This window comes from Bombus fervidus, chromosome 2 (assembly GCF_041682495.2).
Source record: "Bombus fervidus isolate BK054 chromosome 2, iyBomFerv1, whole genome shotgun sequence".
Taxonomy (NCBI): Eukaryota; Metazoa; Arthropoda; class Insecta; order Hymenoptera; family Apidae; genus Bombus; species Bombus fervidus.
This window is the reverse complement of record NC_091518.1, coordinates 17240955-17259852: the sequence shown is the minus strand read 5'-3', so window position 1 is coordinate 17259852 and position 18898 is coordinate 17240955. Positions and strand designations below refer to the sequence as shown.

Below are 18898 nucleotides of genomic sequence, written 5' to 3'. Positions count from 1 at the left end.
CGCTTATCACGAATGAATTACATGTAATTTTTGGATAACCTGGGAAACCATTTATTACGTGAAACAAAAATAATGTAACCAACGAAAGTAAAATAAACTTATTGTTAAGACTACGATTAAAAGAAGTAAGAGTATTCTAAATTACAAGAAAGAAGAAATTTATTCTAAAATACTAAAATCTCGTACATGCCATTGTTTCCGATTAGGATGACTTCCCTATTCCTTTCGTATCTTTCATTAACCATTAAGTACACATACAAGTGGCGAGTTAAAGTTACAGTGGTACAAATCGAGATTTTGAGATTCTACTCACGTACCTCGACTCATAAAACTGTCATCCCTTTGGTTTCATAATTACGTTATAGCTTTATTTTATTCTCCGCAGCATACATTTTCGCGACTTGAAAAAATATATGAATTATATATGTCCATGAATCATATAAAATATATAAAATATATGAACTGATATAACAATAAACATAAAACACTATCTTACAAACAATAATAGCGCATTGATTTACACCACTATAATTCCTAGCCATTTATATATTATAGTGAACATCAACTCATATTTTGTTTTTCAATCACATCCAGTAAAACTCATTTATTAAGAGTTCAACTTACACATTCTCGACAGAGTCTTCATCGCTAATCTTCTCCTTCTCCTTCCTCTATTCTCCGTGCTTATGACAAAATGCGAAAACGCGGTTCGCACAGCTGGCCCGGCGACGTCGCCGGAGAACCGATACCCGCGTCAGATAGAAATCGATGCGGAATCAGGTTGAATCTCCATTTACGTCTCACTCACCACACCGTCTAGCTATATCTGCACCGAGATTTCCACGATTATTTATCCACGCTGCGCTGTGCGCACAGACACGCGGCACACCACGAGGTTCGCCAGGGGTCTGCAACCCCACCAATTCAGCTTCCAACCGCCCACGCTCTTTCACGAACGTGCACACATGCACAATTTATGCGAAGAATTCCGACCGCGCAGCTGCACGCTGTACTACGGCCGAGTGTCTGGATTCCAGCCGGCGGAAATACGAACGAGACCAACGATACGCTTTGATTCGCGACCTCTTCCGGTTCGACGTGTGTCACACTCGCGATACGGAAACGTAGACGATCGAGGTCGAAAAATTTGGCTGATACAAGTAGGGTGAGTGTGATCGAGGTTGCTCTCGGACGTTCTTGCTACGGTTTCTTGGAAATTGTCAATTAACAGATTCGTAGCTTATAGATTACAGTTAAGAAATATTCGAACAAGTGCAGGGATTTTATATAAATAGATATACTATGTGTCTTGTTATGAAATTCTATTAGCACCGTTATGAGACTCGATCATCATGATTTATATTGATAAACTTTGGAACAGATCTGAAAACGTACGTAGAAGCTACAAGATATTTTGTACAGATGTACGTATAGTTCGCAAAGATCATAAAAATATTTAGATAATTAAATATTCTTGTCAACCACTGTGAGATTCACTGATCTTGTGTAATAGGAAATTAGATTGATACTGAAATTGCAATGTATGCTATTTACTTTTTACATATTCAGGTATACTTTTAACGCGACTCTGTAAATTATGTGTGTACATATGCTATTTAATTTATATAACATTTACTTTTTTAAACACTTCAATTTGCATAAACCGAAGAAGATTAAACTAGGAAAACTTGTCGTTCTAAAAAACAGCTTCTCGTAAATTTCCATGGGACAGTCGATTAGTATTCACCCGTTCGATTAGTATTCATCCGGTCGATTGGATGAAACATAAAACACTCGAGCAAATTGCTACCATGCTCGGGTTAGTCGATTCTTCAGCTGTTTCTGTTCCACCTCGAAAAATCTTAAATTGCTCGTTGCCGTTAATCAGTCTTGTGGCTACTTCACCACGAGACTAACCTTTTTAAGCTTTACACGCTCGTGCAAGCGTGTATCAATACATCGCTGTGAACATATAGTGAACCCTATTATGAGTGACGTTGATTGAATAATCGTATGTAATTATTCTAATCAGACTTCTCTACTCATGGCGCTGTTCTTTCTCGCCTCTTCGGGCTACGATGATTGTGATCAGCAGCTTCAACAAATGAACGCGAACTAAGCTGAATGGACAAAGAACAGCGAGCGGAATTTTGTGGATGCTCGGAACGAGCTCATCAGAGATGTAGCTCACGTGTGTTAAGACAGGCAAGAATATTGAAAGGCTAATTGGATCATTTTCGACCATTAACGATTTGGTATAATAAATTACTACTTTTACTGGTAAGTGTAATTATTCGCAATATCTTGATTATTAGAGGAAGATAGGCAAATGAAGAGGAAGCTTTCCATTTCTGAAGGAAGATTTCGAAGGAAGATAACACGGATAAATGTATATATTATTTAAAGCAGCAGCAGGTTTTTATTCAACAAAAGTATAACAAAAGTTTCTTTAAAATCTCGCTGCAACATTCCTGTATTAAATATATAACGTAAAAGTACGCAATGAAAAATGTGAAACCATCGTACCAATTAAAATTCGAATAAGGCATGTATTTTACATAAATAAAATCACAATTTGCAACACGTTTAACCTCCTTATCTACTTCGTAAAAAGTTCTCCTCGATCTTTCTCACGTGACACCCGTATCCATTATAATACACAGTCATATACACGCAATTATATCGTATGACAAATTCCAAATAACAATCGTCGTCTATTATCCAAGTCGTATACCAAATTACCAAGAACGATTTCTCATAGTATTTGACACGTTGCAAATCGGCCAGCATAAGAATCACGCAACCAAGTATTATCGGTTATAATGTAGCTGAAAACTCGCGAAGGAACGATGTGAAATGGCATAGAACGATGTTGGGCTAGTCGATCGTCCAATAAATCCGCCTTAAACGCTTTTGTTCAAGAACTATTCGCTGAAGTCACTTCCAGATGCATTGTGTCCTCGCGAAACGGCGTGTTGCGCAAAACGCAGCTGCGAATCGCGCAATTGAAAGCTCGCGGCTCGTTAGAGCGTTCGTTCTCTCGGCTAGTCCAACCCGCGCATAGTGCACTCTTTAGTTTTGTCATGGTGTTCCCTCCAAATCAGATCCACCCACAATTCATGTCCTTTAGCGACATGATATACGGCGCTTTTAACGGCTACCAAGCAACGAGACGTGATTCAGCGGCGTATATGCAAAGTACATATACCGGTGCCCGAGCAACGCCTCTTTAGGGCCGACTTGCACATTCGCTTTTCCCTGCGCCATGTTAATCCGCGAATGATTTACACGAGAAAACGTGTTACCGTCTAAGGCTACGGTTATAGCGGATGCGTAGTCGGACGAACTGCCGTTCTGACGAATGTAACATCTGAAGACTAGAACGCGTAAAAAGATTACAAAAATTTACATGTATACATTTTTCATTAGAATAACATACGGAGTTTATGCGAACATCAATCCGGCCGAAAAAAGAATCCATTGTAATTGTAGCGTAAAGGAACGTTAGACGATCAATATTATTGTCAATTTTTGTATTTAATATTTTTGATTAAAATAGTAAAAATTGAGATGTAATAAATTCCAAAAGATGTATCCGTTGTCGTTTTCTGATATTCGCTGCTAAATAATGCAAAGTAAGTTCTTGTTAATACAAGAGAAGAAGGATGCAAGAAAGCATAAAAAGTTACGATTCGATAATGACGAACGTAAGCCACTAACGACTTGTAATTGAAAGTGTCGCAATCGTTTCTTGCGTTACAGAGTTATATTCGCTGAATCGTGCAATTCAAAGATAATCAGTACGCTGCAACGAGTCGTACATGATATACAAACTGAAATTCTTTTCTTTCGACCTGATTTGAACATCGTTAGCGATTCGTATTATTTTGTACGCATTAGTCACGTGAAATTTCATCATGTTTCAGTAAAGTAAAGATAAATGAAGATACGTAAAACTAATTATCAATCTCTACACTTACTTTTCGTATAAATACTCATTCTTTTATTGAAAATTGACGAATAAAAAGTAATTAAACGTTACGAGTAAATAAAAGTTCTCCAGTTTGAGTTTTATACTTTTTTTTCAAATTCGAGCATCTCCTTTAGCATCCGAATGTGATGTTATAACTCAATAAAAATAATCGCAAATACAATGACTACCGGTAAAGCGCATATTCAACGTTGTATCCTTCTTACGTTTCAGCTTAATAAAAATGTTATTGAATTTACTGGAACGATTTGTTCTATTCAAAAGAAATTTTGATTCTGATTTGATTATTGCTCACAAGATCACGTAGAATAATCTAAAGACTTAATATTTGCACTTTATAAATACAGCTTCGACAAAAAGTGGCACGGCACTTGTGTTACGTTATACCTGCATTACGTTATGAGGTATTAAATGAGCATAAAAGTAAAAATATTTGAAAGCCACGAGTATCTTTATTACGTAAAGAATCTTTATTGCGATCGTTAAATAGTTCGATCTAATTCTCGATCGTCGTAATTTTATCCCATAGACCAATACCGTTGACGTTCGGATCGTGCATACTAATTAACGATTACTATTCCGATGATCGTTAATCGGTACGTTGAGGATTAGTAGCGAAGATTATTAGTAGTAGCGCGAATCGCTAACAAAACAGCGAATGGTAATTTGAACCGATCATCTATACATGGCCGACTTTATAATTGCATGAAGACGTCAAGGTGGTCGATACTGATAAACCGTTCTTGTAAACCACCTTTCTTTCGATCTAGCCAGAAGCTGCCACGAGGAAATGATCGCAAAAGGAAGACGCTTAAACCAGGAGAAATAAGGATAAGCGGAGCCATTGAGATTTAGAGTCGATCGCGAATAAATCTTTTCCTCCTCATCTTTATCTTACATTTTTCTTATTTTCTGATTTTCCTTCCTACGTATCACCCGCCCTTCTGTTTCTTCCTCTCTGCCTCTCTTCGTTTCCTTCGCGGTTATCCTCGTCTTATTCGAGGAGAAGCCACAACATCCACGGTTATTAAGATGTTCGAACTGAAATATGGCGTCCAAAGGAAATAATTGCTCCTTTTCTCCCTCTATCGCCGCGCTCAGATAGCCAGCTACTAATTTATGGCCTAGCTATTTCGAATTGCGAGTAGTACGTGCACTACGTGCTCTTCCCCTTCGTAATCGAGACCCCTGCCGCGGTAGCTCTTGCCTTGGATCTCTTCTACTCCTTTTTCCTCTGCTTTTCGACGTTCCAACGTTTCTTTCCACTGGCTAGTTCACTCGGTACCAGGGAGAAAATTGTAGATCACCGGAGGAAGATTGAAGGCAGGAAATAAAATGGTACAGAGCATCTTATAAGTTAGATGCTGTGGAAAGGAAGTGATTTAGGTAATTAAGCGGTATGCACTGAAATTGACGTAACGATATGTCTCTGAAATTGTAGGAAGTAGAAAGTATAGTTAGCTTTTTGCGAGGTACATTAGAAGTATTTTGTATTTGCGGTGCGTTGTAATTGACATTGATTGAACGATACGTTTTCTAGAGATACAGATTTGAGAATAGTTTGCGAAATTTGTAGAGAAAGTTTTAGAGAAGACGAAATGATCCGTAGAAAAATACTATTTTTCCGAAAAATAAGCATCAAGAGAAACAATTTTATCAACAAAATTTAGTATCAAACAGTAATTATATTAAAATGGAATTAATTCAGATGGTAAATGGTATAGTATTATCAAATTTTGATTGCAAAATTTATTTCATTAAAATAGTTTTCATTATCTTTTCCTTCGAGTGAATTATACATTCAGTAACTCCTATAACTTTGATATTCCGAATTAATTTGGAACATTATAGTTTATTATACATACGTACGTACAGATTGTTATATTACTCTAAACATACAGTATCTTCTTCGTGATAAAATGTAATTTATTTTTCTAAATAATTGAAAAGCATTATGTCTCAATACTTACAATTCTACGAAATATGATCTTAATTATCAGTAAATTTTCATCTATAAATACCGTTATCATTATCTAAAGAAAGAGAGAAAGAGAACCTTTAGAATTATCTCTAAGTACCATAAAATGCATTAAAAACTATGATTTTTATAGAGCCACTCTATTTATCAGTGACACTGTATTTTGAAATACAGGCCATCCATGGTACAACAAAAATATTTCCCTGCGCCATTTCTTCCACAGCCAGCAATAATTCTTCGGTAAAGAGAAATAATAAAAAATAATGCATAGGAAGGGCTAGGCATTATCTTTCTTCTGAATCGCCAGATAAACCGCGAAGACGCTATTACATGTCCACATGTATCCGTTTAAATGTTCTTTGCCTATGGCTCGGATCGATATATTTATCTGTACTACTCGAAATGTTGTCGTTCTCAAGAAGATAGATCGCTTTTCAAGTAGGAGATTATTAAGTAACATTACTCGAGACTGTTTCGTCTGCCATACGTTTTATCTACATGAGACAGACATCGTGTCCTTTGTCACAGAGCAAAAAAAACTTTCGCTTTCGAAGAAAACGAGTGACTCGCCTTTTCCCCAACATTTCGCTTTCTTTTTCTAACCGTTTCCCTTAATGTTCGACCGTCTCATTAATTCTGTGACAGAGGAGAAGAACCAAGGACTGGTGTAACTGTCCGCATGATAAATGCACACAGATAGTGCACCCTGGCTACCGTGCTACCATGCGTCTTACTTCTGTCTGAAGACCGAGTCATGAAACACGAGATTTCACGCATCTGGAACGAAACGAATGTGGCCTTGACGTTACGCCGAGATTCCACCCGACGAATTATTTGGCAGTTCGGGAAGTTCGTAACGAAATTTAGGAAAAATTTAAAAGATCCTACTAATTTAAAGTTAAAGCTTTTGTAAAGTTAAAGTATGAGCTTTGATGCTTTAATGTTATATTATGCGAATATGTCTTGTTGAAAAATGAGATCTCTCGAATCAGGAACAGTAGTTGTTTGAAAGATCCGGATAAATAATCCTCCTACAGTGTTGATAAGTACGACATAGGTAGATATATTATGTTCATTGTCATAATTCTTTGGATTTTTCGGTTCATCAGAGGCCGCAGGTGAACATTTCTGAATAAGAATGTTCCGATACTGCTTGATTAAAACTATAGCTAACACGTGGATGTTTTACTATTTATCTTCTTCTTCCTTTACTGTAAATTTGACTTCTATTTTCGATTCATAAAATATTTTAAATTAAAAAGGAGTGTTACTACAAAATTGTAAGAAAGTAGAAATTCTACGAGAATTTATGAATTAAAAAATTTCTTCACTATTTCATGCCTCCTGTGTTTCGTAAATCGTAATTTCGAGTTTCTCTTATGAATAAAAGTTATTATAAATAACTTGTAAATAATGAAGGAAATTGAAACGTATTCCTGCGATTTTAATAACCTAGTTTACGTTGAAAAAAGAAAATTCTGAACTTATCCAAAATACAGTATCTTCTATTTTCCTCGTATTTCACTAATTTCTCAAATATCATGCTTCCATAGTTCAAGATGTAATTACGAAAGAGAATTAGTAAGTCAATACTTTCTCATTAAATATTCCACAATAATCAATTGTCCATGTCAATTCGACCGATGGTTTAGTGTATCTATGCGCAGGATCAATCAGCACTTGGAGCTCGCAATCTCTACGACCGCATCTGACCCTTCAAATCTCCGAAGAGATCGCAAAAGTCATCGGGTACAAAGATTTATTCGCCATGATACACATTCTAAAACTCAGATTTAAACTTGATAATCTGTATTATTCATCCGTAGATCTTCGAATAATTTCTGAGTAGACACATTGCGAAAAATGTTAACCATAAATTAACCGGTATAACCAATAAATTCATAAATAATTATACGATATTATTCCACCAAATGAACGTAAATTCAAATTGTACTAAATAATTTTTCTTCCGCCGACTGAATAAAAAGAATACAGCTAATTGTCTGTGCAAATTTACTTTTTTACCTCCCAATACTTCTTCCACAAAAAAATAAATCATTAACTCGTTTACAAGTTCGACGATATCGTAGCAAGAGAAAATTGAAAGTATAGGCTGCTCACCGAGTAACGATAACGTCCCAGTGTTCGATATCAGCAATGGCAATACGGTTACATTATTAGAATAATCTCCTTAAAACTCATGACCGTTGTAATCCCAATAGAAGACGAGCAACGATGCACTGTTATTACACGGGCTGTCGAGGAAGATGTAAATCAACCGGCTGTTCATCGATTCAATATCCGATTACAAGATCGAAGGACCTATTACGATGGATTCCGTGCATCGAGACGCAAAAGCAACAGGAAACAAAACGAAAGGGAAGGGAGTAGAACGTAAAAGAATACTCAAAGTGGTTGACATCCGCCGCGAACTGCTTCTCGTTTTGAGCCACGGAGAAAACGACGAAGAAAAGTAGCGAATCGAGCCAGAATCTGCTATGGTACGGTTATGGTAATAAATATCGTTCGAGAAGGCTGGTATCGGTGGATCTAAGCGTGATTGTATGTAATGATAATCAGCAACCGTTTTACGACGACTGCCCAACCATAAACACTGCATCCAGCCGGCCAATTAACGGTTTCGACTAACTAAGAAATGCGCGTACACTCGAATACAGAGCGAAATCGAATTTTTGTCGTTTCTGTTGTCGAACAAGCACGATTCAATTTGGTTTGGACCACATTCGATATGGAACGGTCGCACGAGGGTGAGAATATGGGGTGACTGTTCGTGACTGAATTTTCAATTTAGTGGAATTTGGTTTAGTTTCGGGTCTGATGAGCTGATTGCATTTTCTGCTGGATCACCTTTGTGATAAAAAAGAAGCGAATTAACTTCACTGTGACAGAGATTGTATAGTATCGGTGTACTCTGGTAGGATGCGTGATAGGAATTCCAACATTAACGAAGATAATTCATTTTCACTTAAATGCGTAAAAATCGGCAATTCCCTAATCACGAGCCGCATCATAAAACTTGACGCAAGTTTACATCACGAATTTGCTCGCAGATCACGGCGATCATCTTCGTAAGTTTGAACTATCGTTGAATCAGAGATACGGATAATTGCAAGCGTGGAGGGGCCAAATTACGCGAGCGATAATTCAAGCGTCTGCCTCTGATTTCCGTCATCGATTAACTTATCGTTCGATTGGACACGATTGAGCGCGGCTCGAGCGGAACGTTAAAGCTCCTTCGGTCTGCGGCGGCTAACTGGTTTGGTCGCGCGGTTTTTCATCGGTCCCGCTCGCTTGTTATTAGCGAGCAGCGTGGCATTAGCGCGAGCTCCGTAATGCCGCGTCTGTTCTAGTTACTTTATGTTAAGCGAGGGGGCCGAGGCGAGGACGGTAATTTGAGACCATTAACCGCGTCCTTGCTGGGCCGTTTAATCTCAACGAAATCCCGATTTCCATAAGTGGACGACGTAACGAACAAAAAGACACCGCGCTGGACATGCGACCTGTGAAAGTAGAATTCAATAGTTGTTGGAGATTGCCGTTGGGTTCAACGCGATGGGTGACGATGGACGTGTGGAAATTGTTCATTTAAGAAGAGTAAGTTGTAAAAGATGATGAACATTTAGCTTGATCGACGAAAATTGGTGGAAGTTGTTACAGATTGAAGGACGATGGTTACCATAGGTTTTGTTTAGAGGTTGGTGACTGCTATCGCAACGCCAGAATATGGAAAATAATAAGAATAGATGAATTACAAATAAGTAGAGTTTGTAATTAATTGTATGTAAACTTTGTGCAATTGAGAGGTAGTAATTGAAATCGTATTTGGAGTGTATTAATAGTGTTGTCAATTTTCTAGAAAAATGATAGAAATAAGAAAAATATACTGTTCTGAATTTTTAGAAAATAGGAAGTCTGATGCAGAGAATTATAAATTACTTATCTATTTGACGATGGAAACAACTTTTTTCTTCTGTTATTTGGCTAATAAATTGAAGTTTTATAGTCAATTGTTATATCCTTTGTATTAAAAAAAGGGATAAAGCAGCCGTTTTTTAATCGAAGCGTTGCCCTTGCAAAATAGCATAATAAATATAATTAAACAGTATAATTTGCAAAAGTACAACTACAGTGACTTTATATATAAAGATTTTTCATAGCCATCAGGCTGCAAAACAGTCATAATTTTATTTAATCCTTTAAATGTGCATTTTCTTCTTGTCAAATCTGGAATCCATTCAGACCCGATCTACCCATTCTGATTCTTGAAATTTATCGTTGCATACATTTGTAGCCGACGAAGATTTATTATAATCGATAGGAAATCTCAATAAATCAAATTTTATTCAGCCACGAATGCATTGCAATAATTACCTTTCACCTTCCCATTTCCTTATCTTTGGTTAAAACACCAAGTAAAAGAAGAGTTATTTTATAACGTCAATCGTAAAATAAATCTATGAGAAGAAGCTTCTGACATCGAAACTATAGTACTTGAGTCTTCTGGAAAATGTTCAACTTTTTATAAATAAGTTTTCTTCTATAATACGATCTTGTAAATTCTTTACTGTAATTCTTTTAGACCATTAAGTTAGAATTAGGAGACAGTATTTAATTGAAAAAAACTACCGAACTATACAAAACCATAATTACGCGGCATTTGCCAGAGTGGTTGCTCGCGAAATGGTCTACATACCCTTCCCTTTTCTTGTGTAAGTAGTAGCCGAAAGATAATCGTGTAATTTAGACGGGAATTGCCAAAGGTGGCGAAACGTGAAAATCTATTTGATGATAGTCCAGACGGTCGTTAACAGTTCTAGCACGAGATTGTGCCGGCTTATCTTCCGGTCGATCGATAAACCTGCTGCTCAATGGGCCCGGAAAAATTTAAATTGCGCGTGATTCGATCATAATCGTCCTTAATCGTTGGCACGCTATAATCGTTTTGCGAAACGACTTTCGCATGATTTTTATCCTTTCCTTCCTTTTTCATCGGTTCTCTCGATCGCGACGTTGGAAATGATTCGACGTTATGATGAAACGTGTAGCTCGTGATACGATAGGAAGATGATATGGGATCTTTGTGTGTGAAGCTGTGAAGATAGAGATACGGTCAAGCGATCGATGTATTTGAAAGGAACAGTATGTTATACAATGTTAGTGGCATGAAAAAAATTCTTTTAAACAAAATTATAACATGGTTGAGTGGTTCGGATAGGTAATTTTAAGAAGGGTATCTAATTATCTTAGTTGTTCGCTGTTTTTGAAACTTAATTGGTGAAATTAATTTAAAGTGGCCTGTACTTGTACTTTGCAACGACCGTATTTATTCTTTCTATCTAGATAGCGTTTAGCTACGCGTTTCGATTTTATAGATGGAAATTTTATAGGAAACTAAATTTTTGTAATTGCTGTAAATATAGTTTTGCAGTCAAGTACGTATCTTTGGAGTTAGTATTTATATTTTTTTTTTTAGTGTTTTGCTTTTTCAATTGTTTTATAGGTAAACATAAAGAGATTTTTAGAAATAAACTTATGAAATTTTAATAGAATATATATATATTTTTTCTTCTGATCAACAAAGAAAAGTGAGTCATATAATTACAATATAAGTTACCTAATTCCATAACACTGCGTATGCTTAGGAAAGCACGATTTCAATTCATTTAATTTACATTTTCAAATAATTGGATTTTGCTCAACATAGGTTGATTACATTAATTATGTATGAAACTAAATGTCGAGAGATACAAATAATTATATAAAATAAAAATTTTTGATTCAAGACATTACCCGTTACTGTTACTAATTTTTGGTATGCAGTAGGTCCGATGTATCCAAATAATGAATTTTATCATACATAATCACATAAATCACGAATGCAATATAATATGAAACTTTATAAATTTCATTGTAAAAAAGAATTTTTGGTTTAGAATATAAAGTGCATCCAGTGCTCCAAACATTACAACGAACACTAAAAATCAGTGCATCTTTTCCTTTATTTTTAACTAGAATTACTAACTTTTAATATCTATTTTTAAATATATTATATAATAATCATAATTAAAATCATGTAATCGCAGCAATAAATAGGACATTCATAGACTGATATTCAAAAAAATTGATTGTAGCAATAATTCGAGATTTGGTAACATTTTACAATACGTTAAAAAATGATAGTCTATAATTGTTAAAAAACGAAATACATGATATTTGTATATTAAAATAAAAGGTGGTAAAATTGGACAAAATACCGAATTATATGAGGTATATTAAAAGCTAGTGGTCACGGCTATTAGTTAAGTTTTGGCTTACTTATAAGTAAGTTTTTTAAATATTTCTAATAATTTTTTATGAATATTAAAAAATTTCTTGAATACGTCGGTTCTACCGTATATTATAATATTCAAATTCTTTAAAGTTCGTAGATCTTGTATCACTTTGTATATGTTTGCGTTGTTTCTTACATCTTTGATATTGGCGATCGTTACCGAAAAAATTCCATATCATTAAAGATTCGTCAGACTGAATAGCTAAAAAAAATATGTACATTCACTTGTTAATTTCCTTGATGACATTAGAATTATTAATTTACGTAAAAATGGAGGTACGATAATTTCACAAAGTTCACAAACTACATAGCAGTACTACGAACAAAAACATACAAATTACAAAATATTCAATTGTTAGATTCCTTGTTTAATCATTATCCAAAAACACATGTTTTCGAAACTTTTATAGCTTTCTAGCTGTTAACATTTTTCAACGAATTTCTTGTCTTTTTGCGAAGAAATATGTATTAATATTCGACAGAAACAACTGCATTCTTAGAACCACAAAATAAGCAAACAGTATAAAAACCAATAATTTACCGTTCAAACTAAGAACTCTCCATATCGCTGCTTTATACGCTGTTGATAATGTCACAACTCAAAAAATGTGAAAGCTTCGGACGAGAGGCTTCTCAAAATTTATATTTTTGAAAATACTAAATGCAGGCCTTATTACTTTAACGTAACTGCCCTCTCAACTGATGATAAATATTCATGATAAAATAACCGTGTTACATGATAAAAATAGAAACATAACGTAGACCTTGTATGCAATAAAAACAAATTAAAAATTTTGTCAGTTGTGTAGCTATCATTGCCAAGCAGTGATATGATCATACTTCCCACTCGAAACCTATCTACCAGAGCAGATACAGAAAAACATACTTCAAATTCAACAATTCAAATTCATATAACATCAAAGAACATAGTACTCACAGAGAGCATTCTATGGAACCCATAATCGATCACGATCGATCACAGTTACAGAAATAACATCAGGTGCAGATACCATGGGACTTAAGGAATTTTTATATTTTAACATTACGTCTAATAATCTTCTTCTCGTCTCATAAATCACTAAACGCTTCGAATCCGAAACCCTTATTACGTTTAATACACGTGACATTTATCACAGATCCAATTACGATTTCACAGTTTCATCGAATAATAAAATAAACGAGAGGATTCTCACGTACCTAATTGCGTTTGATCAGAGTTCCACATAATGGTGTTGATTCGTATATCCTTATCCAAAGGTATCTCGTCCACAATGCGATCGAGGCTCGCGAGAACCGGTATCGCAGTGCATGCGTCATTATGCTGCTCCGCGTACGACCAGTGAACGACAAGCTCACCACTGTGCTTATTCCATATCATACTCTTCACGATACCTTGGAACCGGACGTCGCGATAAGTCGGTGTACTTAACCTGTTCATGTCCCAAAGGGTCAGCGAAGCGTCACCCAGGCCACCGCCTATGCATAATAAACCATTTTCGTACGGGTGCCAAGCTATAGCCTGGATATAATACATTATTCATTTTAAACAGTGTCCAACTTTGCAGACGATAAAAGTGTTCGTGCGTAATGAGAGATATAGACTTACTAGAATAGGCTCGTAGTAAAGAATGTCAATGTGCACGATCAAACTTGGCCACTGGAAAATCCGAACTTTCCCTTCTATCGCCGAAGTTGCCAGATATTGATAATTCGATGAAAATGCGATCGTTAAAATAGTTGAAGAAAACGCGGGGAACGAATTAACGACCTTGCCATCCTGAGCTAAATATATCGTGATCATACTTCGGTCAGCACTGCACAATATTAAAGAAATTCACATGTAACTTTTATCTATTTTCTAGTTAATTACAAACGAAATATAAATGAAAGCAAACATCCTACCGACAGCACTCTGAATTTTGTTAACTTATTGAAATACCTACTAAACTGGTCATTAAATTCTAATAATAATTGAAGATTGAGTAGATTTATAAGTAGATTTATGCAAATTCTATATCTCTATGAACACAAGTAGAAAGATAAGACCTAGGGAAAGATTCGATTCGCTTATTAGATTTTATAAGAAACATAAATTGTAATGTTAACGACAAATTAATAGAATAATTAAAAAGTGGCTCACGGCGAGGCGACGAGAGACCGTAGACGATCGATAAGTATATAATTGTGGTAAGTTAATCAATGACATTTATCAAGCCAGATCAGATCGTAATAAAACGTCGTTAATAGATTGAAATGATATTCAATGATGAATGGTCATTCGTGTTTATATTATATTTATGCAACAAGCACAAATCTCTGTATAGATAGATACTACTCACGTGACGGCATGTTGGTCGTTGTTAGACCAGCAGATGCAATTCACGTCACTATCGCACGTGGCTGTCGTCCAAATCATCTTCTGCCTATTTATACAGTACAGTTCCACGAACGACGGAGTGCATATCAACAGTTTATTACCTGGACAGAAATGTAACATTTCCTTCTAAGATATTGTCAATATTAATTGCAATAATAAGAAAACTATATACTTACATAAGTAATTGATAATTGAAATTAGAATTATTTTAATGTAGACACGATCTCTTTGTTTATGGATTGACGAATTTAAAAATTGATATTAACTTTCCATTTAAGTATTTTGTTATAGCGTTATAACTTACAACTCGCAAACCCATGGATATTTGAATAATGGATTTCGGATATGGTATATCATATTTGAAATACTATAGAGAATTTTCCAAATTTATTGGAATCTTCAATCTATAGTGTTTCTAAATATCAATCGATAGATAGCGAAAAGGAATGCAGAATTTCGTAAGTCGATAAGTTTGTAGCCAGAAAATTTCAAACACGTTTATTTTTAAGATTCGCAATCGATGTAATAAATTATATGTAGTATTAGATTGAGATTATTTGTTTTAAAATAATGAAAAATTTAATTTTGTCCGAATACTCAATAATAAAGTAAATAAAAATATATGTATCTAACGATGTCGGGAAAACGTAACGAAATACGTTAATTTTATACTTTTGTAGCTAAGTTCATTATAGGCAGCTTCAGTTTTCAATTTTTTAATAGATTTAATATGCGTAATAGACTCTTTAACACACCAGTAATTATATATTTTGCGTAGCGTTACCTACCAGCGTTATTCCATTTTAATGAATCAACATTATGTACTTTCAGACATATCGAGTCTGTAATATCAGATTTGAATATATTGTAAAATTTCACCATATCATCGGTTGCTACTGCGATTGCATTTGCCGAACTCCAATCAATTCGTCGTTTCTGGTACTCTTAAAGACAAAGAATAAACATAATTTCAATATATTTTCTCAAACATATTCCGTGCATTGTATACTACAGTGTAATCTAATATAATGATATAATATTATAGTATAGAGTACTATAAACATCTCGAGAACATACAAACTAGAGAGTACATAACTTAATTAAGATCTTTAATAAACAGAGAGACATATTATTAAACGAGTCAATGACGAAAACATTAGTATCAAAGCAGGTTCATAAATTTTCGAAATAAAAAGACAAATACGAGAGGTATAGTAATGCAGTCAGTTTAAGTATATAATAATATAATAATAACACAAATATCGAAGATTAAAATGCAACTTTCTATATAAATGAAGGAAGCTGGTGGTTCGCGATGGCATACCATATTTTTATACATCATGGAAAACGTTCTAAATACGCCATGAAATTCTTACCTGATAACGTGGAGAATTCATGCGTATTTAATACGGAATACATAATGCCTATTAAAGGCCTTTTTCGTGGCTTCGATTTCCACATTCCATCTTTGAAGTATTCCTCGTCCCACAGGTCTTTAGGCAGGCCTACTAAGCTTCCAGGCACCTTGTTTTCCGAGGATAAGTGGCTGCGGCGCAGCACTTGTTTCTGCCTCAGTCCTGGTATTACGTTTTCTTTCGCCATTAATTGGTGCATAAATTTCTTTCGCCAATTATCCGACAGAGATTCCAGCTGTGCCGTTTGTCAGGGTTTAGTGACTTAAGCGACAATTGACAGCGAAAAATTTGCACTGTGTGTTCCTGTGAATTTCTACATTTTCTCCTTCGTTTCCTTTCTTTTTGGTAAATCGGATGTGAATTTTTGTAACGTCTCCGTATCTCGTGGTTTGACCACGAGAATTTTCAATCGGAATAAAATAAAATACGAACTTTGGTAAATTGAATGCGAATTTTACAACGTTCTTGTAATTCTTATTTTGAGTACAACTTTAGATTGTGAATGAAGCTTCAGCTTGGATTGATCAAGAGAAATCAAATATATGTACAATAAAGTTGTATATAATAACTAGACTGTGGGTGTTTATGCAAATCCGATTTTTATAAACACAACTAAATAAACATAAAGATTCTTTTCATCCACTAAATACACATTGCAACGAGAATGAGATCTCGCATATTTTATTTAATATATCTCTATATTTTATATATTTCATACAGTTTTTCGTTTTTACGTCTCCTACAAACGTATAAACATTGAAAATGTAATAATAACGATATTGCATTAATTTACAGTATATAAATTATAATAAACTAGAATTTACAAAATTTCTTAATATTCTCAACAATTCAGTTGACCTTAATCAACAGATTGAATACATGATCGATTAAAGACAAGCATTATAGCGATAATTTGAGATTGAAATCACCATTTCATAACCAGGTTTCACGTTAGCTTGAAAACTGTTATCATAGAATTTCGAAAATGGTGGAAACTAAAATAATGTACTATGATCAGAATTTAATACGTATAGAATACGTGTATAATAGTTGATTCCCCATTTTCCTGAGGCGTCACGATCTTAATTAGAAATCGATTTATCGCTCGTGAGGTAATTACGATCGATCGATTAGGTCTTTAAACACGAACAATCGGAGTCGCTAACGATCGATTCGACATCGTAGTTCGTGGCGGCGTTCGTTTATAACACATTCATCGATTATGAGAATTTAATGATATGATAATGATCTTGTTTCGTACTATCGGAACTGAACTGTGTATAATGCGATAATGAAACGGTACACGTTTGAGCTTGTTCAATCTTCATCTAAACATTTACATTTAACATTACTTAAGATTGTCATTCGTTTGATCACATATTTGATCCCTATCACTGAAGTACTTTATTGTTGGTGAAATGTGGTAAATTTCGATTTCGAATCCTTAGAGCTGCACAATGTTATAACGCTTCTGAAATAACATTCACGAATTATTTCTTAAAGAAAACTTTCCGCTGTCTCAAGTGCACATTAATTACTAAGAAATGATTTTTCTATACTTCGAAAAATTTCTCTAACTGAGATATTCCATTCATCTTAAAGTTTAGAAGCTGTTAGATTCAAATAATTAGATCTAGTAATTATCAACAAATCATGTCTTTATTAGAGTATCTTCAGAAATCTCTTTGACAAAAATATTTCAACCCTTCTAGAATTCAGAAACATTTACATTGAACGCCATAAAATCTATAGTATTCCAAACTCCTTAAGATCGAACCTACAGGATTGCCTCTCAAGAAGAGAAATTCTTTTCATATTCCATTTCCTTTATCATCTACTTAAAAACTTTTTAACCTGCTAACCTGCTAAGGTCATCTTTTAAGTAGAAATTTCTATAATCCTGTAAAAACGTTACAAGTTAATAAAACCAAATTAATCTCTGACAGATGATTTTAATTCTTCCATATATCATATATGATACATCCAATTTATTTTCAGTATAAACGAGGTAATACATAAAAAAGTAGGAGATTCATAAATAATGAAATTATTATCTTGACGAGATTAGGGAAACCGAGTAACGAGTTAACCTGTTTTTCCTAGTTAACGGATTATCATTTTTTCACAACGCATTCAGAAAATGATCAAATAAAAATCTCAACGTCATTATCTATATCTGAATCTTCTAAATAACCCACTATTGCACACAATCTCCCTATTCCCTAGGGTAAAGATTTCCAAGCTTCCTCTCGCCCCTTGCTCTCTCTCTCTCTCTCTCTCTCTCTCTCTCCCTCTCTCTCTAATAATAATAATAATAATCTTAATAGCTTCTCTCTTCATCTTTAGAACGAGACGAAAATAAGCCACAGCGTGCGATTATCGCCATAAATCGCATCGTAAAACAGTGTGCATCAATGAAGCATATATTCATAGATAAACCTCCATTATACGGAAATAAGGATAAAGTGAAATATGCATTGGTTGAATATCAAGCAGGGAGGGCAAACGGACAGGGTAGGAGAAGAAAACAGGTAGAAGGGTGAAGAGGACGGGAGATAGAAAATCGGCAGAGGAAACTATGCTACCATGTTGCTGCCTGTTATTACAGTAATGATATCGAAGTTGCGTTACACACAGGAAATTACATTCCTGGAACTTCTTCAGCCAATAACTTTGAGATTTCCATTTAATTAGAATTTTCCGATCAATTTTATAACCTCGTATTTCCTTTCTACTTTTCTTGTATATTAATCATCCCATAAGTGTTCAGTAAGTTCGTGCCATT

The 18898-nt window shown here is 34.8% G+C and overlaps 1 protein-coding gene across 3 annotated transcripts in view; it reads right to left on the bottom strand.

Annotated features, from left to right (window-relative positions):
* LOC139998191 (uncharacterized) overlaps positions 1 to 18898 on the bottom strand; it is a 440340-nt gene that overhangs the window by 177236 nt on the left and 244206 nt on the right. For 2 of the 3 annotated variants that reach the window (XR_011803208.1, XM_072022546.1), the window contains exons 3-7: positions 16075 to 16348; positions 15487 to 15642; positions 14661 to 14799; positions 13928 to 14135; positions 13519 to 13840 (exon numbers count right to left, since the gene is read on the bottom strand). Coding sequence is in view for 2 of the 3 variants with exons in the window: in XM_072022546.1 (XP_071878647.1) it covers positions 13519 to 13840; positions 13928 to 14135; positions 14661 to 14799; positions 15487 to 15642; positions 16075 to 16348 (1099 nt within the window). In the remaining variant the exon portion in view is untranslated. Of the gene's footprint in view, positions 1 to 11525; positions 12524 to 13518; positions 13841 to 13927; positions 14136 to 14660; positions 14800 to 15486; positions 15643 to 16074; positions 16349 to 18898 lie in introns of those variants that run through there. The other variant, XM_072022545.1, reaches the window with a different exon arrangement.